The sequence below is a fragment of the Sus scrofa genome, chromosome 1, assembly GCF_054392235.1.
Source record: "Sus scrofa isolate SSC_HxYL_T2T_F1_AM1 chromosome 1, Sscrofa_HxYL_maternal_Yorkshire_Landrace_v2.0, whole genome shotgun sequence".
Lineage (NCBI taxonomy): Eukaryota > Metazoa > Chordata > Mammalia > Artiodactyla > Suidae > Sus > Sus scrofa.
The window spans coordinates 277,462,928-277,490,533 of NC_139383.1; the positions used below are offsets into that span (position 1 = coordinate 277,462,928).

Consider the following 27,606-nt stretch of genomic DNA (forward strand, 5'->3'; position numbering starts at 1 on the left):
ATACATTTTTGTGTCCTAGTTCACCCTGCACTTAAACATTTTCCCATGTTGTGAAAAATGTCTCAAGGGGTTTCCATTGTGGTGCAATGGAACCAAATTCAACTAGGAACCATGAGGTTGTGGGTTTGATCCCTGGCCTCGCTCAGTAGGTTACGGATCTGATGTTGCTGTGAGCTGTGGTGTAGGCTGGCAGCTGTAGCTCCAATTGGACCCCTACCCTGGGAACCTCCATACACCACGGGTGTTGCCCTTAAAAGCAAAAAAAAAAAAAAAAAAAAAAAAGAACGAAAGAAAAAAAAGAAAAATACCTGAAAACCTTTTTAAATTAAAAAGAACTTTTATGATGCTGTATACTTTTTCATATAAACCCAGCACATTCTATTTGATTTCTCCCTGTAGGTGGATAGTTTATCTCCCCACCCCCTTTTTTTTTTATGTCTCTAATTTTGCAGTGGAAATACTTGTGCAGAAATCTTTATCTAGTCACTGCTTTTTCATTTTTTTACCCAAGGTTCTTAGAAGTGATATCACTGGATCGGGACCCAACACTATTATTTGTATTGTTTTGGGTATATTACAGCAGGTGACTTTTCAAAGAGAATGTAGTTTTTCAAAATCCATAGTGCTTACCTGAGAAGCCGCCTCTTGGCTCCCCAGAAGGATGCTCAGACCATCACATCTTTGTCTCTTCACCTCTGACATTCAATTTTAGCAAAAAGTAGATGACTGTGAGCGCTGCCGGGAATTTTTCAACAAAGAAGGACGCATAAAGGGCATCAGCTCGGCCAAGGAAGTTTTAGATGAGGACACAGATGAGGAGAAGGAAACACTCAAAAACCAGCTGAGAGAGATGGAACTGGAACTGGCACAAACCAAGCTGCAGCTGGTGGAAGCCGAATGCAAGATCCAGGTAACAGCCGTGGCCTCTGCTCCCGGCCCAGCCCCTGCCCCTGGTGCAGACTTGCGTGGGCTGCAGGGCCCTGAAATCATCTTTAGGGTTAGTGGTTTCTTCCCGTTGAAATTTCAGCTGTAATCCTCATGGGAAGGAGCCCATTACTTGCTATTTACCAGTGGATGTTAAATTAGTACTAGCCTGTCCTAAGGGTTGGACTTTCTCATAATGAGAATTAGCCATCAAGCTTGGAATCATTCAGGTGGAGCAGAGAACACATGGTTTGAAATCATAGCTGCCCCAACAAGCTCTTTGACCTTGGGCTAGTTAGTAACTTCTTTATACTCTGCGTTCCACATCTGCAAGTAGCGGTGAGGAGGACTCCTCTCTGACAGTTTGCTTTGAGGACTAAATAAGATAATGCCCCGAAAGGGCTCGGCACAGTATTTTAGGGCTTCTCAGATGCGAGGTTTTGGGTCCCAGCTCCCGTCACTTAACCAGCTTTGCGACTTTGGGCATATTACCTAATCAATCTGAGCTTCCCTTCCTGATGAAGAAATTGGGGCCTATTTTGGTCATTGTCATACTGCATGGCCAAGTCCATGAACACTGATACTGAGGACAAGGTAGGCGCTAAGCACTGTCTGTGGAAGGAACTGAGTTCAAGACCAAAGCTCAAGACCTGGCTTTCTGCACCACACACATTCACTGAGCATCTGCTCTTTGCCCAGGCCCTGCTGCAGGTGCCAAGGCTGCAAAGCTACGACATGGCTTGTGTGACTCTCCAGAACAGTTGGGAAGGGCCTCACCAAGGGTGGTATATCTGAGCTGTGGTCAGAGAATGAACAGGAAGTGGAGCTGCAGAGAGAACAAACAGTGTGCTTTGCTGGTGGAGGGCGTGGCATGTTCAGCACAGAGGGAGGAGAGGGCCTGCCTGGTGAGGGGTGGAGGTGGGTGCTGAGCTGGTGCTGGGTCTGGGGGCCCAGACTGTGAAGCATCTCAGGTGCCTTCTAGGGAGTCTATTCTAGACTTTAAAGTTTGCTCTTGCTGAAAACTAATGACGCATCCTTAGCTAGAGTGCTTGCTCAGTCTCCTGGTATGCAGTGGGGGGACAGAGAGGAGACACTCAGGAGGTGGCTTTCATACAGACCAGCAAGAAATGAGGTCCTAACCAGAAAAGATCCCAGAGCTTTAGGCCCTCCAGATCTTTATTTATTTATTTATTTATTTGCTTTGTAGAGCCGCACCCTCGCAGCATATGGAGGTTCCCAGGCTAGGGGTCCGATCGGAGCTACAGCTGCCGGCCACAGCCATAGCCACGTCAGATCTGAGCCACATCTGAGACCTACATCACAGCTCACGGCAACGCCATGTCCTTAACGCACTAAGCGAGGCCAGGGATTGAACCCACAACCTCATGATTCCTAGTTGATTCATTTCTGCTGCGCCACGATGGGAACTCCCTACTCCAGATCTTTCGATGCCAGCTTGAGAACTGAGGGGATTTCCAGAGGCTCCTCAGGATCAGAGAGACTGAATTCTTGCCTTGGCTCAGCCCTGGGGAGGTTCCGTCCCTGGCGTTGGAGACCAGAATCCCCACGTATGTCATTCCTCTTCCAGGACTTGGAGCACCATTTAGGCCTTGCCCTAAACGAGGTACAGGCGGCCAAGAAGACGTGGTTTAACCGAACACTGAGCTCCATAAAGACGGCAACTGGCGTTCAAGGGAAAGAGACTTGCTGAGAGCAGCTGCTGCCTCCAGACTCCTTCAGAAAACACGACACCTTTTGTTGCCTTCTTTGGCCAGATGTGTGATTCTGTGACATGTCCCAGGACCAGAATGTACCTAAGTCAGATCCATAGAAGCATGTCGGTAGTTCACTGGACCAGAGCTCGTGAAGCGGGCAGCCTCAGCCGTGAGGCTCTCCTAACTACTGATACTAACGGGCCTGCCGGCTCCCCTGGCGCTCTGGACCCTCGAGAAAGTCACTCCTCCACGTGACCTCCCAGGGCTCGTCCCAGTTAGGTCAGCTCCTCACCCAGCTCAGTGACTGAGGTGACATTTTCAGAGTTTGGGCATCCTTCAGGCTACTGGTTTTTTTCTAAACCTTTAATCTTTTTTTTTTTTTAATATACATATTATATATATGGGGAAGGGGGGATCAGTAACTCAAATAATCCTTATCTGCTTCGGTGCCAGCAGGGGGTCCTCTGGGTAGACATGCAGAAGCACTTTGTTTTAAACAGGAGGGTTTCATGGTTGTAGTTGAAGCCACCTCGTCGTGTTAAACTCTATGATGCACACAGGTTTTGGTTTGGCATTATTCATTTGTTTCTGATCAATTCTATGCAACTCTCATGGTTCCTGTTGTTTTTAGTGTTAGCTGCCAAATCACTCCACAGTGCTGGGGCTGGTGACTTGACTGACTGTGCGACTGGATTAATCATAATGTGGACAAATCTTATTTTGCTTAATGTGTCGTGTGTGTGTGTGTGGGTGTGTGTATATATATTATATATATATAAATATCTTTTCCCGATGCACCCAGTTGACAGTGTTTAAACCCCGGACTAGGACTGATCTCCACAACTTAATTAGGTGGTTATTTGGGCACTTAATTTCACTCAAGGTTTGTCAGGCTCTGCTCTGCACCTGCTGTCGTGAGAGCTGTGAAGAGCTCTCTCACTTCAAGGTTTCGAGTGTTTTTGCACAACAGGTCATACAAGTGAGAAAGACTCCGAGGGCGGTGTGTGTGTGCGCGTGCACGCGTGTAACCATGAGGATGTGCAGGATGCCCCATCCTGCTGGCCTGCATCCCTGCCTGGAGACCTAGGCCCCCCCCCCCCCCCGGGGTGAGGCTGGGTGCAAACCTCACTGTTCAGACGAGCTGCAAGTTCTCACTTTAGAAGTATGGAATGGAGGGTTTAGCACCTTTTTTTTTTTAACAAAATAACGTTAGCCTTTTAATTTATATAGTGATACGCTGACAGGCTGTCTCGCAGACGACTTCCTCGTCTTCTCTGCGTGCAGTGTGGTTCCAAGAGGCACTGGTTTGTATATAAAGACACTTGGGTTGTTTCGTATCCCGTTTCCTGTCGCTGTATGAGCGCCTGCCAAGGGCCCCTGTGATAAGGGAGGCAACAAGCGACAACCCCTGACCCCCGACCATCCCCTCCACTGCTTTCTGTCTTTCTTGTTCAGTTACCAAAACCGCTGTAAGCCCATCTAAAACTAGGTGCGTGGACATTGTGCTAGATAGCTGCTGTGTGTCAACTTTATGAATTGAAATATAAACCAGTAAACTTGTATTACTATTTCTTTTGTTGGTTTTATTTTAACAGCATATTCATTAAATATTTTGGTACAAACAGCATTGCCTTGTAAAAACCAGTCTTATCATTATGTGCTCTTGCTCTCCGCCCCCCTGCCCCGCCCCCGCAGTCAGAGAAGACCACCCTGTGGGCGGATGGGTGTGTGTGAGCCTCAGGCAGCGCCTCCCTGCATCCGTCAGACGCTGAGCGGCTGAGGTGCCTGGGCCGTGGGGTGAGAGAAGATGATGGTGCCTCTGCCTGCCCTCGTGAGTACTCCTGCCTCAGAAATACAGCGGTGCCGCAGTGCCCGGGGTGAGACCTGACACGTGCACTGGAGGTTTAGGACATCTTTCAGGAGGTGAGGGTGCAGTCAGAGGCAGAGATGCGAGAGGGAATGTTCAGGGGCGGCGGCTGAAGGGGAGAAAGGCAGAGTACCCGAGGTCCAGCTGGGCTCTGCTGGACCTTTGAGGAAGCGTGGTTGGCACGGTCAGGAGCATCTTCTAGAAAACTTGCTTTCTGTTAGCTGGTGCTCCTCTCACACCCAGCACCAGAGGAGGAAGGCTCTCAGAACCTCTGCGTCCTTTACCCCCTCGCCCCCTTCTCTGCAGCAGGAGGAGCAGCAGGGCTTCCTCCTCCTCCAGCCCCCTCCTTGTTGGCCCTGCTCTCAGATGCCCTGCAACCAGCCTTTGGATGCAAGTTGCTGAGGCGCCAGCCATGAGCAGGAGGTGGTGAGCCAGCCCTGCCGCGTGTTCTCTCCGCTGCCCCAGAGGAGGGCGGGCCAAGCAAGGGGCCTGGCTGCAGCTGGAGCTCCACAGAGGCCAGGCCCAGGGCTCCAGAGCACCACACACGGGCTGGAGGGCATGCTTCCAGCCAAGCAGGCAAGAGCCAAGAAGCGCTAGGCTGCTCTAGGCTTTAACAGCCCCACGGGTCCCAGCGTTCAGAGTGTAGGGACTCGAAAACCCTCCTCCCAGCAGCGCTGTCTTGCCAGGGAATGGAGCCCACAGCCAGGCAGCCTGGGCCCACGGGCCTAAAGTGACCCGGGACGGGGCTGCTCTCTCGGGGGTCCCCTAGTGCTCTTGAGATTCAGGTTGAGAATGATCGCAACTCCGTGGGCTGAGAGCCGAGACAGTGTCCCTGTGGGAACAAGGAGCCAGGTGGGTAGTGGTGGTAGGAGACCAAGTGGTCGTGCCAGTTTTCTGCGCTGAGAACGGGGTGCTGGTTAGAGAAGCAGGAAGACCACATTTTGGTGGAAGAAACGGTAGTGAGCACTGCAGTCAGAGTGAATCTGGGGATGGGAGATGCGACTAGGTCATCAGCTGGAGGCCGTCCAGGCCATGGAGTTTGAAGGTGAAACTGGAGAGTTTTAAGCCAACTTGCTCTAAAGACCTTTAGGAGTTCCCATCTCGGCTCAGCAAAAACGAATCTCACTAGTATCCGTGAGGACTCAGGTTCGATCCCTGGCCTTGCTCAGTGGGTTAAGGATCCGACGTTGCCGTGAGCTGTGGTGTAGGTCGCAGCTGTACGACAGCGGCTCGGGTCCTACATTGCTGTGGCTGTGGCCTAGGCCGGCAGCTGTAGGCCCGATTCAACCCTAGCCTGGCAACCTCCATATGCCGTATCAATCCTTTAGGAGAAAGATTGGGAAGACAGAGTCTGAAGAGAAGTGACAGAATAGAAGGCCAGATTTGGGAAGAACTCCTGGAGAGTCACTGAAAGTTGGGAGAGGAAGAGGAGGACACAGCAGGCAGATAAACATAGCTGTCAGTGTATGGATTTGAGGCCTTGTGGGGAGCACGGGTTGGCGAGGCTGGAGTCCACAGACCCTTAGGAGTGGTGCGGGCACCTCCGCATAGGGCTCGGAGCCGCAGCCCCACTGACAGTCGGGTGCCCTGGGCTGTCCTGCGCAGGACAGTGGTTTCACAGCAGCATCCCCCTGGTCTCTGCCTGCTCGATGCCAAGAGCACCCCTGCCCCCACCATAGTCACTGAAAATGTCTCCAGACTGGGGAAGGTCACCCCCGGTTAAGAACCCCGCCCTGGCGCACGGTCGGAGTAAGCAAGGGCTGGCTGGAGGCCTAGAAACTGCCATTCAGGGGAGGAGAGAGGAGCTGGTGCGGCAGAAGGGCCTCGGACCTCCAGAGAACACGCAAGCTCCGCCTCGGCAAGGGCAGGACTGGGAAACCGCTGGTGCTCGGGGCGGGGTGGGGCGTAGCAGGGGAGCCAGATCCAGTGTCTCCAGCTGTGGGAGGACAGGAAGCAGAAGCAAGGGTACATTTCCAGAATCCTGGCTGTGACGGTAAGTCAGGGACACGGAGGTGATTAGAGGGAGAGCAGCAGGCATGAGGCTTTGTTCTGGAAAACTCATCCTGATTCTGACCATGTGACCAGGGCTCTATTTCTTACCTGACTGTGCGAAAAATGTGACAGGCTCAGTGGACTGTCTAGCAGACCCTGTTGAACTTGAGGGGGTATCCAGGGCCCTTTTTTTTTTTTTTAATGTAGATAGATAGATAATATACGACTGAGTCACTTTGCTCTACAGCAGAAGTTGGCACATTATGAATCAACTCAATTTAAATTTTTTTAAAAATAGAATAAGGAAAAAAATCATGACTATCCCAACAGATGTGGGAAAATCTTTTGATTTTTAAAAAAAAAGGCTCTCGGGGAAGAGGCAGCTCAGAATGAAAGGAAAGAGGCATCGGCCTCCAAGGCTCCAGGATGCCACCGCCCCGTCTGCTCCAAGTCCCACATCCCAGTGGCAGTAGCAGCCATGAGAGGAGTGGAAGAGAGAGAACTCCATGGAGCTAAAAGTAAGCCCAGAACCACTCTCAGGTCTGAACTGACCCAGCAGTTGTTGGGACCCACAGGCAGAGGGAACAAGTGGGTGACGCGGGCCTCTGGCGGCCTGGGAGAGTTGCTTGGCCTCGCAGAGCCTGTTTCCCCATCTGTCTGATGGGTGTTTGGAGGGTTATTATGCTGCTTCACTTGCTCAGAGATAGGCCTGATTCTGACCCTGGGATTCAAATCTCCCAAGATGCATTTGAGGGGTGATGAGAAGCAGACAGACCTCTGAGCTTTAGAATAAGACGCCCAAGCTCCGTGTTTCCCTACCCTCCTCTTTTGTAGGGTGAAGAATTTGGGCCCATAGCATCCTGGCCCTGCGCGCCCACCCGGCTAGGATATCACCCCCATCTTCAGCTCCCAGTGACTGGCAGGGCAGCTGCTTTAAGATGACCACATGGGCAGCAGGTGGATGTCACTCAAAGCACCTCCTTACAAGCAGCGCAGGTAGACCAGAAACCCAGGTTCAAGGCCAGGCCATGGCCTTGGACGCTCACCTCATGTGGGAAGGTCACTGAGCTCTTCCTGGTTCTCCCGATTGTGTGCCATGGCTTCAGGGCCTAGCTCTAGCTCTGCGTGTTGCTAGGCCACTGTTAAGCTCTTGACCCTTCCCCTGTGTTCTCCCTCAGTTGTCAGAACACTCCTGTGAGTTGTGACATTATCCCCAGATTTCAAAGTGAGCGTGAAAGACTTGCCCATGATCATAAGATCTGGGATTTCAGTATTTTCTACAAGAACTCGCCACCACCTCCACCTTTCTCTTCCAGGGCCCTTAAGCAAGAAAAACAGTTTCCTCCCTTCTCTCCCCAGTTTAAACTCAGCAGGTGTTCTCGCACTAGTCATGGACAAGAGGATGTGAGCAGGGTCCTCGGGCAGGGGAGCAGCAATGGGCTGGCCTGGTCCGCTTTTCTTCCCATCAGTGTCAGTGCGGTTATGGACAGTGTGCAGGGAGACGGCTGGCCTGCATTAGAACACAGTGCCTTTGCTTACCTGGAGGGCTGGGCCACCCCTGTCCTTCATCCCGGGGTATTTGAGTTCCTAGGGCAGGAACCTCATGGGAGAGAAGCAGTAGGAAGAGCTTCAGCTTTGTCCCTGTATCTCTGAGCCTTAGTGTCCTGGTGTATAATTTCTGGGTAATGCCAATTCTGGGGAAAAGGTGTCAGAATTAAGAGTGAAGTAGGTACGTGAGAAGCACCAGCTAGGAGTTCCTGCTCTGGCACAACAGGATCGGCAGCACCAGGACACAGGTTTGATGCCCAGCATGGTGGGCTAAGGATTATTAGGTGTTTGCCGAACCTGCAGTGTAAGGTCACAGCTGTGGCTCAGAGTGAATCCCTGGCTCCAGAATTTCCATATGCCACAGGGCAACCAAAAAAAAGAAAAAAAGCATCTGGCAAATTCTAGCTTAGGAGCCAGCATTTAGCATCCACGGCTCACCACTCACTGTGCCAGGGTGCTAGGTGAAAGGTTGAGGTTGAGTAAACTTTTTGCACCATTAGCAGAGGAGCAGAGTCTCAGCAATTGTAAACATGAATGGGAATCAGGCCTGCCTTTCAGAATGAAGGAAAGTCCCTGCCACATGTACTGAGCTGGCTCAACAGAGCCAGGAAAATGGTTCTGCACCTGACCCTTTCATTTAGGCAGAGTAAGTTCTGCACAGAACAGTTCAGCCCATTGCTGTTTAAGACAGAAGCTTTTATTTGTAGTCATCCAAATGGGGAAAATGCAACATGTCAGGGCATTACAGACAAATTGCAGCAGCCAGACAAGAGGGCCAGTCTATTGCAGAGTCCAACATGGTGTGAAAGAGCCACAGTGTGGGCGCTGCCTGTGGGAGTCGGGGTGGCAGAGAGTCCCACTGGATGAAGGCCAGGCATCTCTGGGCGAGGCACTGGTGACAGTCCACACATGCAGGCTGCTGCTTCAGCCACGCCGAAGGTTGCAAGTTCAGAGTCCTACAGGGAATCGTTGCCCCAGAGAGGGAAGGACAATCCACGGTGGTCGCATTCTCCAGTGTTTTTAACATAATATACAACAGTTATTGCCAAGGACTTTGCACTGCAGATTATATTATTTACATTTGCGTAGTCAGAAAAAACACCGTAAATAGATAACAGATAGGTATTTTAAGTAGATTTCTAAAAACTACCTTGGCCATCACCAGGCCAGAGTGCGAGCAAGCTACAGCCAGGCGCCCAATGTCACGTGCGCTCCTGTGAAGTAGGGAAAGGTTTTCTACCCACAACTACACTTGGCCTTGCTTCCTGAACCCCCCAGCCCGCAACTGAGCAGGGCCCCCTTCCTCTTTGTGAGGGAAGCCCCTCCTGGAACAGCTGAGGGCTTCAGGTCTAGACTGGCTGCCTCCTGCCTCCTGCCTCCTGTCCAGTGAGTTCTGCACGGAATGGGTGAGAAAAAGCAAGTCTCAGAGGCCGCTGTCTAGGAATACGGCTGGGCAGGCACATCAGGGGGCCTGGGCCGGGGGCTAACAGGCTGAGCCAGGCACCAGTACCTTCCCTCCTGCCTCACTATCCCTGGAGGTCCCTCCCCTAATTAGGGCCACCTCCGGAGACCTGGCCTTTTCCTGAAGATGTGACTGAGCCCCGGCCAGACACTCAGACCAAAGCTTCAGCACAACAGGACAGACGGTCCCTAGTGAAAGGCCTGAGTTCACAGAAACTTTGGGGAAACAGAATAAATGCTGCTCAGGCTGAAGTAAAGGAAGCCTGCCCAAGGCATGTGGCTCCTGACTCACCAGAAGACAAGAGGGGCAGAGGGCACGCCCCAGCCCCGCCAAGCATTCCCTGTGCCGCCTCAAGGCCCTGGAGGGGAGGCCCTATGGCAGTTGGAGGCAGCCCATGAGACAGCCAGAGCCACCCTGGGTTCCTGGGAGATGCACAGAGTTAGGCCCTGGTCAGGAGCCATTTGAGAAGCCACCACACTAAGTGGGCGAGGGGACAAGCGGCATTCGGTGTCCCCTCTGCAAAGTAAGGGTGCAGTGTGCACCCTGCCTGACCAGACAAGGCTGCCGAGGTCGGGGAGAAACGCTACCCCGGGAACCTGGCTGAACCTGGGTGCGGCCATCAGCATGGGCTCGGGGTCAGGGCCCCAGCCAAGGGAGCTGGTGAGGTGAAGGACTCAAGGCTCACGGGGTGACAGGAGGTCAAGGAAAGGAGTGTGTCTCGCCACTGACCCCCACCCCAACCAAAGTCCTCAAGCCCTGAGGTGTCTGTGAGGGAGGGGAGAGGCTGGCCAGAGAGAAGGCTGGCTTTGCTCATAAACCACAAGCGGAAAGGCAGCTTTTCAAGCGCCTACAACGCCTCTCCTGATCCACGATTCATTTCCAGAGCAGCAGAACTGTTTGGGTCAGAACCAAGAACCCCTTTCGGAGCACTGTCTCCCTCCCTCAGCAGGGGAATGAGACAAGCAGGCTCAGGCTCGCAGTTCTGGGCTGGGACAGGGCAAGGGCCAGGCTCAAGCTCCAGAAGCAACTAAGGTGCCTCCCGTGAGGCCAGGGCCGCAGTGCAGACCGAGCAGCCTGAGAAAAGGCTTCGTCTGGGCTGGGCCTTCCTTGGTTCTTTCCCTTCCCTGAGCCCAGAAACCTCTAGAAGACACAGTGGTACTCCTGAGAGATGGAAGGTGACGCAGCTACAGCACAGCACAGCCAAGGCAATAAAGCCCAAAGGCCCCAGATCCCCAAGAGCAAAAGAGCCAAACACGACCCTTCACAGCTTTCGCCGGAGGCTTGGTGAGGACAAGCCCGACGGCGGCACTCGGCACTGGCGGCAGCTCCCCCAGGGCCCAGGGCAGCACCAAACCGCTCACCCTCACACAGGCCCCGGGGAGGCCGCAGATGAACCTCCCAGCGGCAGGGCCTCTGGCAAGTGCCTCCCCGTCTCTCTCAGAGCTGCCGGCACTCAGGACAGGTCTTTCTCCAGCCCCCTTCCACGGGCACAGGAAGCCAGCGCCGACACCACCCTGCTCGACTTCCCTCTATGTTAGTTAAATGAGAATGTCATGGTTCGTGTCCCTGGAACCTCACCTCATAGGTACTCGGTCCACTGCCTAGAAGCATCTCTAGGGGAGGTGCCGCGGGAAGCAGAGAGCACCGCCCACCTCCATGAAGCCCTGCCCGGGGGCCGCACCCACGCAGCCTGTGCTACGGGCACCTGCCCCGGCAGGTCACAGGCTTCAGTTCTACTTCCCTGAAGGCCTGTCCAGCTGCTGGCCGCACCATAAAGCCTTCCTGATGTGTGACTCCATCCTGAAGCAAGGAGAAGCCCATCCCTAGCGGTTTTCACTCTCATACGCCAAGGCCCTGGGCCCCATGCCAAAGGAGACCCGAGACAGGTTTCATCGTCCTGCCCTTTTCAGCTGTCTTTGGAGAGCAAGTGAGAAAAGGCGTGAAGCTGGCAGATTGTGCCCACTCAAAAAACGTGTGGTGCTCACTGGAGCCCAGTAGCCAGAAAAGCCACCCAATTCTCCAGGTCTCCTTCCCACTCGTGGACCAACAGTAACCAACGCCTTGGCTAAAAAACCCAGGCGGAACTGAACCACCTGTAACCACAAACCTGGTCTTTCCCTGCCCCGAGCATCTTTCCAAACCTGAGCACAAGCTGCCACTGGCCCAGAGGACGGAGCCCGGGCTCTGGAGCTGCCTCCTCCTGGGGCTCTTCCAGTTCAGCCCTGGCTTCCTCTCCCCTGGGCCCCAACAGTGCCCACCCCACCCTCCATACCTGAGGTCCTGGGCGAGCATGCACCCTCCTCCCCCACTGCTCACAGGACAGGTGCTCAAGGAAGACAGATGGGAGGAAGCGCCCAGGCCACGTTAAGCCAGAGGCCCACTCCCCGTCCGGGATAAAGCTGTTGGTTCACAGCCACACTTGCCTGCTGCTCTGGGGCCACGACAACAAAGTGGAGTAGCTGTGACAGAGCCAACAGGCCCCACAGCCTGAAAGATTTACTACTGGGACCTTTTCACAAAGTTTAGCGACACCAGGTCTAAGGCAGTGCTCCCAGAGATTTCCACACTATGACACACTTGGTGATGTTTGTGTGGCCCAAAGGGCTTGAGACAAGGCCACTCCTAGTTAGAGACACCTGGTCCTCCCAGAGGTGGACGGGCTCAGTGTCTCAGCGCACCCTAACCTCAGGGCTCTGACCTAAAGGCTCAAAACCGCTGCTGCCCCGACAGAGCCATAGAAATACAAACGTTCAGAAACCCACCTAACCCTCTGCGGGTCCCCTGCCCACCTGTTCAGAGCCAAAGGTGGCAGCACAGACAGAAAACTAAGGCCCCAAGCTAATTTCCTAGTAATCTAACACTTTCACCCTTCCCCCTCCTTTAAATGCTCTGTAAAGCAGTATCTTCCATTGGCTAAATAAATAAAGACCCTGCTCTACGGATGTTGAATCCATTGAGCTCAGCTCTTGGGCAGGTAAGGAAGCTCTCACTACACTGCTTTTTCCAAAAACAGGAGGCCTCTGTGCTCAGCGCCTGATCCCCCTTCCTACTGGAAGCTCAGCAGAGCGGGAACTCAGGGAAAGGGCAAGATGCTGACCAGCCAGCCCACAAACCTCTGTCCCTGTAAGAAAGCCTTCCCAGGGGCACATGACAAAGTTGAGCCCGTCAAACCGCATTTCCTGGCCCAACAGAGACGGCCTTGAATTCCTCTACAACCCCTCTCCCCGCCCCCCCCACGTGCCCATCCTGGCCCCAGGCACCACTGTCCTCAGTCACCTACAGCAGCCCTGGTCCCTTGCTGAGGGTGGGGTTCCTGTGGTCCCCTGGCCCCACAACCTCCTGCTCTGTCCAGGCGAGGAGCCTGGACTATGAAGAGATGCCTCTCCTGCCTCTGACCCCTTGGCCACCGCCCCATCAGCCTCCTTCATCCCTCGTCAGGGTATCTGCAACAACAGCCTGTCTCCTGCCTTTGGTCCTTCCCTCTCCAACTGTCCAAACCGATCCTCAGACTCCTCTCGCCATTCTGGAAGACGGAAACCAGTAAAGGGCCCAGCACCTGAGGCCCTGCCCCATCCCATCTGACACTTCACCCTCCTAACCAAACCGGTTCCCAGGTCCCGAGAAGGCCATTCCCTTCTCTGCACGCTGTGCCCCCTCCTGGGGGCCTCCCCTGACCACTCTGTGGGCAAACTCCTGCCCAGCTCAGATGCCAGTCTCTCGGGAAGAACCACCACGTCACTCTAAATCGCTCAGTCTCTTCACAGGCCTGGCTCCACTCCGGGACTGAGTGGGAGACCTTCTCCAAGCACAGAAGGAGGCTCTGGTCCCATTCCAGGCCCTGAGTGTTCCCCTCCCCCTTCCCAGGCTCCGTCCACCTTCCGTCTGGCATTTTCTTCAACTACCCCTCCTCACCCAGCACAGCCTGGCTGGTGGCAGGTGACAACAAATGTTTGTTACATCCGTGTGTCCAGAGAAGGGAGACATGGCCTTGGCAGGGTCAATGATCACAGCAGCGTTCTGTGCAGACCAACATCCTGTGGAAGGACCTCCTCTGCGCCATCTGAACAGCTGGCTTCCGGCGTAAACACTGCCGGTGCCACGGGCTCCCTTCTCGCCACACCCCGTGCGAGGCACATGTTAGCTCAAATTGCCCAATCGGGCTTTAACTATCTTTTCTCATCTGGAACCACATACAACAAGTAAGTACAACCGTTTAAAATAGCTGACAGAAGGGTGTGTGGTCGGTCTCCCCTTCGCCAGCCTCGCCCTGTCTCGTTTTGAGGTGCTCTCAGCTTTCCTGAGTTCCTCAGGCGTATGCCACCTTCCATATTGGGTGGAAGGCGTGCTCTCCTCCTGGGTGCTGGCCTCCCCCAGGCACAAAGGACGTAAGAAAGCTGAGCAACTCCTGAGACCGTCTGCAGGACGGGAGAGTCAAGTGAGACCCTGCCTCCGTGCTCTGGGCGAGCACCCAATGAAGGCCTCGCCAGACACAGACGGCAGTGTACAACCAAAACCCCGGTGAAGCTCAGGGTGAAAAAGCACACACCCGGCCCCTCCGTCCAGCACCTGGGCCTCCCCTGATGGCAATCACTGGCTCGCACTTGACTGCAGGTTCAGTTGTAGCACAAGAAGATGGGCTGTGGACACAGACCCTGCCGTGTGGCCAGCAAACAACAAACAGGCCACTCGGCCCCAAGCTGGGCAGCGGGTAACCTTGCCCAGGAGCCAGCCCAGAGTCCTTCAGAGCAGCCAGAGAGGAATGAGCCTGAAGTCGGCTTTCTTTTTTTCCCCATGGAATGGGGGGTGGGGTCAGGGAGAGAGAAGCTGGCTTTTGTGTGTTTTCTTTCAAACCTCACAGGATATATTCCAGAAGTCTGGAAGAAGGTTAAGTAGAATGATTACACTGTAAAGAGGAGAGAAACAGCTGCGGAACAGTTTTAGAAAAGAGGATAGGCAGCAACCTAGACTGTTAACGCCAACCACCAGTGGTAAGCACAGCACTATCAGAATGGGTGGGCTTGGCCACTGACTAGCTGTATAATTTGGGGCGAGTCATTTTGTCTAAGCCTCTATTTCTTCATCTGTAAAAGGAGAAAAATTCTAGGTCCCACAGTTGTGGTGGTGTTCAAATCTCATCCCTAAGAAAGGGATTCTGTTAACTCGAAAAACAGTAGAAGAAATGCCATTTCTTCTGTGTGGTTAAAAACCCACTTATTAGGAGCCACAATGTTTTGCCACAAATAAACTAGGTGGTTTGGAGAGGTTCCTTGGCTTCAATTTTCTTGTCTGTGGTGTGAGAACAACCAGCTCTGCATTGCTGCTTCTCTGAACAGGGACTGTTAGGGCAGCGGCTGCAGGCACGGGCAGGAAAGGGCTCCACACGCACAGGACCAGTCCTCCCGCACACTGAACGGAACAACCTGGGTTTAAAAGGAGGTTCCTTCTTCCTGTTGCCCTCCAGGATTAAGGCGGGTGGCTCAGAAAAACTGCCACAGGTCATGGCGACCTGGGGTAAGGCAAGTGTATCTCTCCCCACACCCCCTCCGCCCTCAGCAGAGTCCCAACGGGCACAAATTGGCCAAGGAGCTGGGGCGCAGCCAGCAAGCAGAGCGGCCCAGGTGCAGAGATTTCACAGACCTTGAAGCCATCCAAGCAGGGCTTGCCAAACACGGCCCGACCCAGAGGGAAGCCTGTGGCTCCAGGCTGGCAGCCTTCCCCGAAGCCAAGTCCAGGGGACACTCCCAGCAAGCAGAACAGGCCAGTGCAATCAGCCCCTGATCCCATCTCTGCTCAGCACTTGCCCTGGGCCACCTCTCAGCACCGACACCCCAACCTGGGGCTGCCCTCTTCCTTGGACCCGATGAGCCAAGCCTCCCCCAGTTTTCCTTCAGCATCTGGCTCCCATCTTAAGACATCCCCATCCCCAGTCTCGGGCCAGAGAGCGTGGACTCAGAAAGCATCAGCTCAGTGAAGACACACACCTCCACTGCTCCTCGATATTCAAACAAAAACAAGCTTCAAATACAAAAGCTTCCTCTGCTTATACAGCCACACCTGAGCCTTCCAGTCTGTCATTCCTATTTGTTAAGCTTCTCCAACTGCTCTAAAAGAAAACAGCCTTATTTCAGGCCAGAATATCTGGTCTAAAATAACCTCAAGTCCAAGCCTAGACTCTAGCAGATGACCCTAGGACTGGCTTGGGCCTGTGAGCTCAAAAGATCACGTGGCCGCATGGCCCCTGCTTGTGCTCAGGCCGTTTTCAGCCCTGCCTCACTGCCTGCATGCCGCCTTGCTGTCGCGTGACACGCTTCCTCCCCTTCTTCCCACGTTTAATCCACCGTGTGGTGCAGCAGGGAAAGGCCTTGGCACTGACCAGAGCTGGGTTTCATTCCTGACCCTAGCACTAACTCTGAGCCTCAGCGTGTTCACCTGTCAAATAAGAATAATACCACCTCCAAGAAGGCTAAGTAAGAAAAAAAGTCCAAATGCCTGGCACACACAAGATACCAATTTTAGCATCTTTCTTCCATCCCTGCTTCTTCAACCTACTGCTGCCCACAGCACAAAATGACCCAAACTGAGGGCCACTGTTAATCGCCTGGGACATTTAGCTGACATCTGAATACAGAACTGTACAAAAGGATCAATGCAGGAGAAACCAAAACAAAGGAGAGAGACTGGATTTCCAGGCAGTGCTAAGACAATGCCTGTTACCTCCCAGGGGCCACAAGCAGCAAAAAGATGACTCAGGACCACACCTCCAGCGAGGATATGCTAATCCGACTCTCCAGCTGCCTGGGCAGATGGTGGCAACCTCCACACCACCCACCAGCAGAGAGAGCCATTTGCAGAAATAGCAAAGTTCTTCTGCCAAGAAAGACCCTAAGACCCTCCTTAGAAGGACCAGGTGATTAAGATGTTAACAGAGGGATCAAGACAAAACAAACAAAAGAACCCCAAGGCCTTGGCTAATGAGGTAAGGAGTCCATCAAAGAGCTACAGCTGAGGATTGGGGTCACTGCCAGGATGTGACTTACACAAATATTTTTTGAAGGAAAGCCTCTTGACTACAATGCAGATCTTATTTGCCTTAAAGGTAACACTTAATCCTTACCTATACTTTTTATAACCTCGGAGCATCACAGAACTCAAATCTGTATCCCCACTCGGCTCACCTGGACCAGCAGAGAGGGATGTGGCCACACACCTTTCTCCAGATGCTCCTGAGGTCCACGCAGACACGTGAGAGCCAGACGAACAGTAAGATGCTTACCCTTTATTCAGTCCAACCATCTACTCATCTTCCCTTTTGCTGAAAAGCAACTTCCCAACTGTGTCTAGAGAGAGAAATGGGTAGACGGACAGAGACTGGTGGAGGGATAGACAGATAGGTTTCTTTCTAAGACTGACAGAAGGGAGGCCTTATGCGGTGCGAAGCACAGATTTTTTTCCAAAGTGCTGCAGCTAACTGGAAGAGGGACGCGCAGGAACGATATTCAGAAAAGCATCTGAGGCAAGAGCCTTCCAAGCATGCCAACCAGCCTCCTCTCTCTTCCATGGTTTAAGACAAATACAGGTGAGCTCTGAATGTCAGACTCAGGGGCTAGCTGTAATCAAGGACACACTTTTTTCTCACTAACACACTGGCAGGAAACTTAGGATTGGCAGGTTGATATTCTAAGCTCAGCCCCTTTGAAGTTCCAAGCACGCCTAAATCCCAAAGTATTATGAACCCCTGACAACAGGCTGTCCAAGGAGTAACTACTTCAGCAGAAACACGAGCATCTTCCTGCAGCAACCATGTGCAGCAACCTCCCACACCAATTCTCACCGAGGGTTTGCTCTGTTTCCTGTCTGAGCCCCCCGGCCCCCGCCATGCTAGGAGTCCTCTTTCCCAGAGCCCAGGAGCACCCCAAACCTGTCAACACTAAGACATCCACGAAGCTCCCCCAAGCAGGCCATGCACCTGCTTCTCAACTCCTGCCAGCATAGCCTTGCCTCCTGCATCTATTCTGTCACCTCAGCCAACATGGTAAGAACAGTCAACATTTACTTGAGTGCTTACTATGTCCCAGGTACTATTCAAAGTACTCTGTGTGTTAACTCATCTAAATCCCAGACCCCAGAGGAATTTGCTGGAGGAAGAGAAATATATTCTGGCCCAGATTCCCACATGGTTTCTACTTACTATTTCTAGCTGTGCTGTAAAGCTTACATAACCTAATTTGCATTATGGTGCTATTTTTAAAAATCTCCAAAGATCACTGCTCCAAGCATCAATGGAAGCTGTTACCTCTTACCTAAAATGATAATGTGGGAAAGGATATCTATTCTTACAACTAACTCGACTTCAATTCTTGACTTAAAACAGACTTTCTGGAAGCTGTTATCGGGAAAGGAAGGGACTTATATAAGAAGTACAGGCTCTGCAAATAACTGTTAGAGAGAAACACATCAATACTGAAACTCACCTCAGTGTAGACAGTTTCTTGGCTTTGCAGGTTGTTATTCATTTACCACCCATCTCCCCTCCAGGAGACCTCCTAGTAACACTGAGGCATCTCTGGTCACTGGACGGCAGTTGCAGAGTACAAGTCAATACAACAGAACCTTTCTTGCTCTGGATGACTTCAGAGGGACCACCCCTACCCCAGCACCACCACCAGGGAGGCACCTGCAGACGCTGAATGGGAGCTACAGCAAGACCATTCACGGAGCAGGCTGTTTTCAGATTTAACTGCTCTTAAAGTCCCTAATTTCTAGGGGCTCTAGATTACTAGACATCTAACAGTTGCGGGGGAGGCGGGGGGGGGGCGCCTTTAACTCACCACTGAAGATGTATTCCATTGCAGTTCCTTATGAAGTAATAAGAGAATGATGGATTCTAAGCGTAAAATTCCCTTCATTAGTCATCAAAAAATGTGATCAGTTTTTAAATTCACCGTTTTTGTTCTCTGCTATACTATACAAACTGCTTTATAGAAGGTATCTGTTATTCATTTCATTCAGTTCACTTAAGTGGAGAGAGGTCCGTGAACATAAACCAGAGTTGGAAGTATTTCAAATGAGTGAATTTCCAAATGAGATCCATCTCAGTGATGTGAGAGGGCCCATATTATTAAATTATTTATAAATTAACTATTAACTAAGCTAATTATCTTCTGACACTGCTAATGCATTGTCTCCCACCTAGGATATTTACAACAGGCCCAATTCCACCAACAAGGAGACTCTCCAACTTAAAATGCTTCCACCAGGCAGAACCTGTCTCACTAGTACCCAGAGAATCACCTGGCACATGAGGGGCACCCGGCTGTTTGACTAGGACGGGAATGTACGTGGTACTTAGTCACTAGATCACATACAACCTGCCAAAGCCACACATTCAACATACGTACAGACTCTGTATGGGAAAAAAGTCATTCCAGCATCCTTCACAGTTAGTAATAAAGAGAAAACTGCTACTTAGAGACAAATATAAAACATAAAATTCATTTTAATCTCTATATACATCAAATACAACCTTAGCACAGAACATCTAACACATGTGAAATGCATTTATGGGATACACTAAATGAAGCAAATCCTTATTAGGATATTTGACCTAACCCTCCTACCTTTTAAATGAATTCTACAATGGTAGAATCTGGTGGGAAATAAATCATCTAACTAATCTAGAAAAGACAGATGAGTTGCCTTGTCTATTTGGTCTCTGCAGACTGGGTATCATCTACCATTCTGAGTCTTGCCAAAAATTGGTTCTGCAAATACGTAGGTTAACTCAATTATATATTTTTCCATAGTTACCTTAATATTTTGGTTTTTTTTCATTTTCTATTGCTTTTTTTTTATGGCTTCTTGCTGCTGTTGTATTAGGGCATACAACACAGATCAGAGATAATTCATTTCTCAGAGAAGGTGCTCTCCTTGAGAAATTGGCACTTTGATCCTTAGCTTATGTAAGAGCTACACGCAAATGGATCCTATCAGCACTGTTACCACCTTGCTGCTTATGAAATTCCAGCACTTTGGCCAAAAAGAGTGCCCTGATGTTAAAATCTTCTTAGTTGAACACTTCCCACCACTGAATTCTTTTATTGAAACAGATTCGTGTATGTAACTCACATATATGTTACATCGTAAGTTTCTCTACACGTACACACACTCAGCAAAAGTGAAATATCCCTCTTGAATAGAAAGTAATTACAAGGGTATTAAAACAAATACTGAAAATGACTATTTTACACTTAGATCATAAAAACTTACGTGATGACATAAGACCTAAGAGATCAAATACATCATATGAGATTGTCATTTATGCATGTTGTGTTCATTGATTTTTAATTTTTTCTTTAATCAGAAAATAAAAGAGCTTACCTTTGCATACTGAGACCACAGCTTACAGTCACTATATCTCAGCCTATTTTATACAAGTGATATGGCTACGAAGGTCCGAGGAGAACGAGAATAAAGTGAGATAAACGTGCTGAAAACTGCTTAAAAGTATTAACCTGAAATACACAGAGGGTCCAACACCAGTTTTAAAAATATATTAACGAGGTATTTCCCAGCTCTTCAATTAATAACGGTGACTGACTGATTCATGATTTTCAAACATTCACCCAAATTTTTAAAAAAGAAGAAAAGGCCAATACCAGCAAAATCTATCAGTGGTTTGTTCCCCAGGTTAACAGCTTGGGAGAGACTGCAAACGACTGGAGGCCCCCTCGCTTCACTGCACCCCGCACCGCACCTAGTCAGCATGAGGTATGTTGGGAATCTACTGGACCAGTTACCTTGGACAAGAGATGGGGTGCTCCCACAGCCCCAGCCAACACGGGCTGCAGGCCACATCCCTGGCTGGGTGCCAGCCCCCATGCAAAGAATATGGCTTCAAGGAGGCCCCCTATCTCTGAGGATTCATAAAAGCACTAACTGACGCAGTCAGGAATGCAACTATTCAATTTATGTGCTAAAAAATTGTAAAAACTGTCAGAAGGTAGCACAGCTCACCACTAACTCTAAGTTCTACATTGGTCTGTAGACTCCTTGACAAGAGACTAGGCTAGGAGGGGTTAAGTAGATCAGGATATTGCTAGGTTTCCAAAGGAAAAGTTTTCAAACAGACACCGTGGCTTTGAATAAAGTATTGCTCTTCTTTAAATTACTCAGTCACTGCTTTCCAAAAGGAGGTGTCAGAGTGCTGTGTCTGAAAGCTGGAAAGCCTCAGGGGGTCACATTGCTCTTAGGACCAAGACACAGAAATTGCCATTTCAAGCCAGACAACCTGATGGTTCTAGAAGTCAGAGAAGAAGTCTTGAGGGCCCAAGTGAATAATAAATGGTGCGACGCTCAGAGGCTGGCAATAGGGGCTGTCAATGAAAAAACCACCTACAGTGGAGAAAAGAGCAGAGAAGCAAAACTTTATGTTAATTTCACAGAATTTGGTGAAGCCAAAAGCTTCATTTATATTTCTCTGCTCTTTCAGCTGTAAGTGGAATTTTCATTACAAAATGGAGGGGTGGGAAGGGCAAAAGGGGGGTGGGGTGGGGGAGGAAAACACTTAATTCATTACAAAATTTAAACAGTTGAACTTGCATGGTTACCACTTCTAACAAAGGACTGACAGCTCAATTATTTTAAGTAAAGCAGAGAAATGTAAAAGTTTGCAGCAACTGGGCAGGTTTACAACATGGTTAGTAACTTCCAACAAACAACAAAATTAAAAAAAAAAAAAAAAAAAAAAAGACTTGGTAGAAACCATTTGAAATGACTGCCATCATGTTGGAAAACAGCACAGCTCCCTTTTCACCATTAGAGAGGGGTTGAGTTATGAAGCTGAGTCAGCTACTTCAAAAGAATTTTCTAAAGAGCAATCTCCAGAGAGATTCCAACTTGGAATGCAAATTTGACAATCAATTTCAAGTAACAATACAGGTGCAGCTGCCAATTAATAGTATTCCACAAACAAAGAGGACTATTGTAAATATTTAATTAATAAAAACTGGACACTACCAGCCATGCTTTTTCTTCTCAGTGATGGCTCTGTTTCATCCATAGGTCAGCAAATGAATCAATGAAACATGAAAACTCCCAGCTGAAATGGGCCCTCTTGTGTACATCTAGCCACTAATGCACAGGATGAGAATGGTAAATTCACAGCTGCTTCCAGCAAGTGATGAGGTTTTATTAAAGTATCACCCACCACTAATAAAGACAAAAGGTCAAGGAGCAAAAGTAACGAACAAGCCATGAGGTAAAAATATCTGTATCTGAGAAGGAATGCTAACATATGTTTTAAACCGACCATTTCATCTCATTTTAGTGGTCCCAGAGAAATCCAGTACATAAATATGCCGTATTTGGTGAAGCCCATTATCAACAATGGGCACTGTTCAATTCCAAAAAAAAAAAAAAAAAAGGCAGAACTGAAGAAACAAGAGGAATACTAAAAACGTCCATTTCTAGGACACAGCGACTGGTAAATATCGACATGGGACCACACTGTCGCCTTCATGGGGGTGAGTACCTTAATGAAACCATTACCTTCTAGTAACATCATCGGCTCTCCAAACAAGGTGAGAATGCAAGTGGAAGACTTAGGTCTGTACCCTTTACAGAACAGAACAATGTTACTAACTGATCATTTTTCAACAGCTTAGTCAGGTGTCTTAAAAATAAATGCTGACCCATGGCTGAAACCTGTCACTTTTCACAGCAGCACTCAACAAGAACTGGGACAATCGAAGAGCAAGTTTTTATGGGGACCCTGTTGCTGCTTTAGATTCTGATTTAATTGAAGAGGATCTATCTGCATGAAAAAAGCCAGGGAGTGAACACAGTATCTTACAGAGTGAAGAAGGCCACAAGAACAAGAGAGGGTGATTGACCGATTAATTTATTACTTTTTAAAACTTGGAAATTCGGAAACTAAAATAATCACATTCCTCCTTCCCCATCTCTGGGTAGTGCCATCATTTTAATAAGCAATGCTCAGATAACAGAATATATACCTTTATCACAGGGATGCCCTTGTACGGCAGGAGTACAAAGGGCTTACAGAGTAAGGAGACTGGCTCTAACTAACAAGCGCCTTGGCTTTGTTTTATCAGTTTGCTCACAAATGAATGGGTTTCTAGGGCAAAGTTATTATTAGTTTTCAATTTATAATTTGATACCAAAACATATCAAAAATAATAAGCTAAAACAATATTCAAACCCATATTTTATTGGCTTTAATTACACACTTCAATATTTACAAAGTTAAAGTTTAAATGAAAAGTTTCTATTGTGTTAAAAAAAATAACTACAGCCCGAATTAAAGTGCCCTGGGGCAAACACATATCCCTCAGCTAAGCATCAGTGACTGCGTCAGGAACCAGGCAGTACTCTGTGTTACAACAAAGCAGTTTATTTGTGATCAGTGTGTGAGACTCTATACATCCTTCACAAATTTAATTTTACATAATCTGATACTCCTCTTAAACTTTGAACTGCTAGACTTACTTCCCTAGAACAGAAGGGCTGGTATAAGTTATTTTCCGGAAATGAGGTACCGTTTCACAGAACTAGTTTCTTTTGTTGTTTGTTTTCAAGTTTTAGAGAACTAAATTTGCATTTGTTAAAATCAAAAAGTAGGAAAGATGTTCTTTTACAAATAATTTTGATCAAGTATGTGTTCAAAGAAAGCAGGATAAAAAGGCTTTTTCTCTAACATTCTGAATGTACTGTTGTTGTTCAATAGGAATTAGCTTCTGTCATTTGCTAAAAGAATGAGTAGTGGGGAACAGGATATGTTGGGAATTTCATAACAGGTAACAGAACCATTCTCTTGGGTAAACCTACAGAGGGGAAAAAAAAAACGGAAAGGACTCCAAATAAGTTTAATAATCCAATAAAAATTTCAGGAAAAAAAAAATCTTACAGTAATTATCATTAACCTTTTCCAGATTAGTCAGTTAACATGTACCATTTTGGAAGAGGCCCACAATCTTTAAATTACTCTTATTATTTTGATAATATTTTCCATTCAAAATTAAGATGGCTGCATCATAGGAAGAATGACATTCACAAAGTGATTTCATTTGAGTGAGCTGCTCAAAAGCAATGCTATTGATTAAAATTCTAAAGTGACTCTCAATTTGGCACATCACATATTACAGGAGAAACAGGGATTGTCAAGATTCACGGCACAGCTTTCTGCGCAGGCCTCGGCTCCACAGAACAACAGTTCCAACTGGAGTCGTGACCAGATGTTTATCTTAATGGCTATTGCCAATATTGGCATGGCAAATCTGGAAAGATTAATTACTTTCTTAATTTTGTAATTAATGAGTTCTTGTGGCCTCGCAAACTTCTGCATACTCAAGCATGATTTGAAATATGCTCCTTATTTCTATTCTAATATTTAACCTATGGAGAAATCACAAAGCAGCAACAGCAGGTATTCGAGAGCACCAGATGATCAGAGGGAAATTACCCCACATGCAACAGCTTTACAAAGGCCAAAAGACATATTTACCTTACAGCCAAAATAAAGCATCGTTTTAGTAGGTTGGCATCACAGTAACATTGAAAAACCAAATCTTTTATGTGAAAAATGGGGGCATTAAATTTCACCAGCTTTGGAAGTCAGTTATATGGCACATGGAAGAGAGGAGCCTTCTGAAGAGGGGGCTCAGAGGCCGCAAGGTGAAAGTATAATGTTAGAGGAAAGGGAAGAACAAGAGAAAAAAATTAAAAAGATTGAAGAAAAAATGCGAATGTAGCTTACAGCCTAGATACACAGGATTTTAACAGGAAAAATTAAGCTCTAGCAAACCTCAACAACAGAACATGGGACTCGCCATGTCTGAAAGGAAGACAGAGACTTAAGGACCTGCCCTACGAGGCAGACGCTTGGGCTCTCACCCAAGTCATATTATGATGGGTCTAGTGAGTCAAAATGTATTCGGATAAACTGACCAGACTGAATCCACAGGAAGGATGAGGTGGTCAGGATATCCAGTTGGCTGAACGGTAAAAGCAAATGGCCAAATCAAAAGGAGCTGGAGAGCTTTGCATCTAGAAGAAATTCTACATGAGGCATGTTCTTGACTGATCCCCAGTTCCTCATCACCCCTATCTAAGGACATGGGGACTAAGGGGAGGCCCTGCCCAAACCTGAGTGTGCCGGAGGGACATTCGGGAAGGAAGAGACTCCACACTCCACACTCCGCCTTAGCGCAAACTCATCCCAAATGCATGAGCCTTCTAGCTTCTCCACATCTTGCCAGGACATAAACTATCTTAATGGGGAAAGTGGTCAAACTGTCCACTTTCTACTTATTTCTATACAGTTGTGAAATCAGATGAAGCTTCAATGTAGCAGTGTCTTAAAGACCCATAATTTTCATCCAAACAAAAATGGAAAAGCTGATGCATGAAGAGAAAAAGCATAATGAAAGGTCTCAGGCTTGTGTGGAGGACGAACGCCACCAGTAGCAATACAGTCAAGGTCCTTCCCTTCTGAGTGTGTGCACACCCAGCCTGGGGTCGCAGTGGTGCAACACACTCCTGTGTGCACATGCACACTCTCGTACTCACACACGTTCTCTTGCCTGTATGCACACACACATGCTCTCTTTTTCTCTCATGGACAAACCTCCTAGAGATGGCTGATTCTATACCGTGTAGCACCCGAGTTAGGAAAAATGTCTAAGACAGCATATCACTGACTCCAAACCTATTGCCTCCATTGCCACATAAACCTCATTCAAAAGTTATCCAAAGGGCCACTGAGGTTCATTTCTGCATTTGCCTTTATTTTTTTTTTTTAGAGCTACTGCTCTAAAGACAGTAGGGACAGATGAACTACTTCTGATTTCCTCACATGTACTATATCGTCTCTCTGCAGTACACACTTCAGTAACACTGCTGGTGACACACCCTCGTCACTCTAGGACCTGTTTACTCCACCTCTAGAGCAAAATTCATGGAAAAGGATGACAGCCAGCCACAAATTTGAAGTGAGCACTTCCTATCCCTAACTCAAATCACCTGCAGTTCACACCGTTTCAAACCAGAAACGTAAATGTAGCTATATAACCAGCAGGCAGCTACGCTAGAAACTGGGGATGGCCCTTCAGTAGCCTTTGAATGGAGTGTAAGTTGGCTGTAAGAAGAACTACTTAAAATATTTAAATTCAATATGGTCAGAAACAGGCAATTAGAACAAGCAGTCCCTCAATCAGGCAAAGCAGAGAGAAGAGCAACTCCAACCAAATCAAGAACCACAAGGTTGTGGCATTTTCGAAGGGAATTTAAGTTGGGTCACTAGAATGAATAGGTCTGAGATCCTCCAATTCATTTAAAGAAACCCTAGAAACAAACTGTGCTTTGGATGCTGTGACAGAGTGGCTAAGAGGAGAAATCAGAAAGATGGTGTACATACCATAGGCAGGGGCAGCTGTGCTGTAACCATAGGGTGTTCCATAGCCTGGTGCAAAGAAGAAGAAAGCCCATCAGTCCAGGACAGGGGGCAGTCAGCACTGGCCCATTCACAAGTTACCACCTGGCCCGGCACCTTGGGCCCTAAGAACTTCTTCTGAATGTTGGCCGAATGAGAGTCCTTTCCAGGACAGCCCTAATCTACCAACCCCTCCATGTCTGTGTAAAGTGGAAGCTTTTTACTGTGGCCTCACCAGGCCCCCCCGGACCTACCAGAATATCTTGTTTCACTACACTTCCCACACTGTATTATCATTACTGACTCCTCATCTGTGTTCCCCGCTAGAATGGCAGAGACTCAAGACTCTTACATCTTTGCATCACTTGAACCCAGCAGAATGTCTGGCATACAGTCACCACTCATTAAATATAATTTGCTCAACAAAAGAATACTGAGAACCACTCAAATTACCAATTTCTCAAAGTTGGAAAATAGAAATTACTAAATCTCTTTGCAGAAAGCAGTAACAGGGAGTTCCCGTCGTGGCGCAGTGGTTAACGAATCCGACTAGGAACCATGAGGTTGCGGGTTCGGTCCCTGCCCTTGCTCAGTGGGTTAACGATCCGGCGTTGCCGTGAGCTGTGGTGTAGGTTGCAGACGCGGCTCGGATCCTGCGTTGCTGTGCCTCTGGTGTAGGCCGGTGGCTACAGCTCCGATTCAACCCCTAGCCTGGGAACCTCCATATGCCGTGGGAGCGGCCCAAGAAATAGCAACAACAACAACAAAAAAAAAAAAAAAAGACAAAAAAAAAAAAAAAAAAAAAAAAAAAAAAAAAAAAAAAAAGAAAGCAGTAACAGAGCAGGCTGAAGCCTCAGATGACACTAGAGGGCCCACAGATCAGGCATTAAATAGAGTGAGATCCATGTCTTAATATCTGAATCCAGGGCCCCAGCACAGGGTCTCTCAGTAAACTCTGGCAAAACTGACATTAGTATCTGGTGCCTATGCAAAAGGCTCATATTGTCACTAAAAACAAGTACAAAGAACACAAAAGTTTTTGAACCAATTAGTTCTCGCTCTAGTTTCTTACATGCCCCTAGATATTTAACTTCTGAGCTGCCAAGTTCATCTGTAAAATGGGAGATCTTCCAAGCTACTTTATAGTGTTGGAGGCATTAGAAACACTACGTTAACAGAAAGGACAATCTAACAGTTCAGTAAAATGACTTTTAAAAATATAAATACTAAATCACTTGGGTAAATCTCTAGAAACTCTTCTGGTTTCTAAAAGAGAACAAGGGCACAAAATCTAGATGGGCCCTTGCCAGTGAACCCAAAACAAATCAAGCATTTTTACTTTACTATTTATTTATTTATTTTTTTATTTTTTATTTTTACTTTTTCTATAATCATTCTACTGTCGGAATGATTTTTTTCTTCTTCATCTCTAAAAGACCAACTGCACTCATCCTTTAGATACTACCTCCTCTATAAAGTCCCTCAGGCTTGCTGTCCATTCCTTTGCCCACCCCATGTCACAGCTTGCATCATACTACACGGTGCTTCCTCAAGTGTCTGTTCCTACCCCACGTGACCCCAAGCATTCACTGGGACAGACGCTATGTCTTAATCATCTGTGAATGCCCAGTTCCAAAGCTCTTGCTTAACA

The 27,606-nt window shown here is 48.5% G+C and overlaps 2 protein-coding genes and 1 long non-coding RNA gene across 16 annotated transcripts in view; 2 read left to right on the forward strand and 1 right to left on the reverse strand.

Moving 5' to 3' along the window:
• RABGAP1 (RAB GTPase activating protein 1) overlaps positions 1–4,266 on the forward strand; it is a 172,758-nt gene extending 168,492 nt beyond the window's left edge. For all 6 annotated transcript variants that reach the window (XM_084995876.1, XM_021074563.2, XM_021074574.2 and 3 more), the window contains 2 exons: positions 713–910; positions 2,513–4,266. In XM_084995876.1, coding sequence (XP_084852002.1) covers positions 713–910; positions 2,513–2,635 — 321 coding nt within the window. In that variant the 3' untranslated portion in view covers positions 2,636–4,266. The remainder of the gene's footprint in view (positions 1–712; positions 911–2,512) is intronic.
• A 4,455-nt stretch (positions 4,267–8,721) lies between these two features.
• STRBP (spermatid perinuclear RNA binding protein) overlaps positions 8,722–27,606 on the reverse strand; it is a 161,016-nt gene continuing 142,131 nt past the window's right edge. For 2 of the 9 annotated variants that reach the window (XM_084996015.1, XM_021074611.2), the window contains 2 exons: positions 25,941–25,985; positions 18,987–20,019 (listed from right to left, as the gene is read on the reverse strand). In XM_084996015.1, the coding sequence (XP_084852141.1) occupies positions 20,015–20,019; positions 25,941–25,985 (50 nt within the window). In that variant the 3' untranslated portion in view covers positions 18,987–20,014. Of the gene's footprint in view, positions 9,056–16,683; positions 16,846–17,979; positions 18,079–18,336; positions 18,393–18,986; positions 20,900–22,388; positions 23,350–24,029; positions 25,986–27,606 lie in introns of those variants that run through there. The other 7 variants (XM_084996004.1, XM_021074606.2, XR_014827221.1 and 4 more) reach the window with 6 other exon arrangements.
• On the forward strand, positions 19,329–27,368 carry LOC146407259 (uncharacterized). Its single transcript, XR_014827823.1, has 2 exons — positions 19,329–26,460; positions 26,789–27,368. It is a non-coding gene; the product is annotated as an uncharacterized LOC146407259 (long non-coding RNA).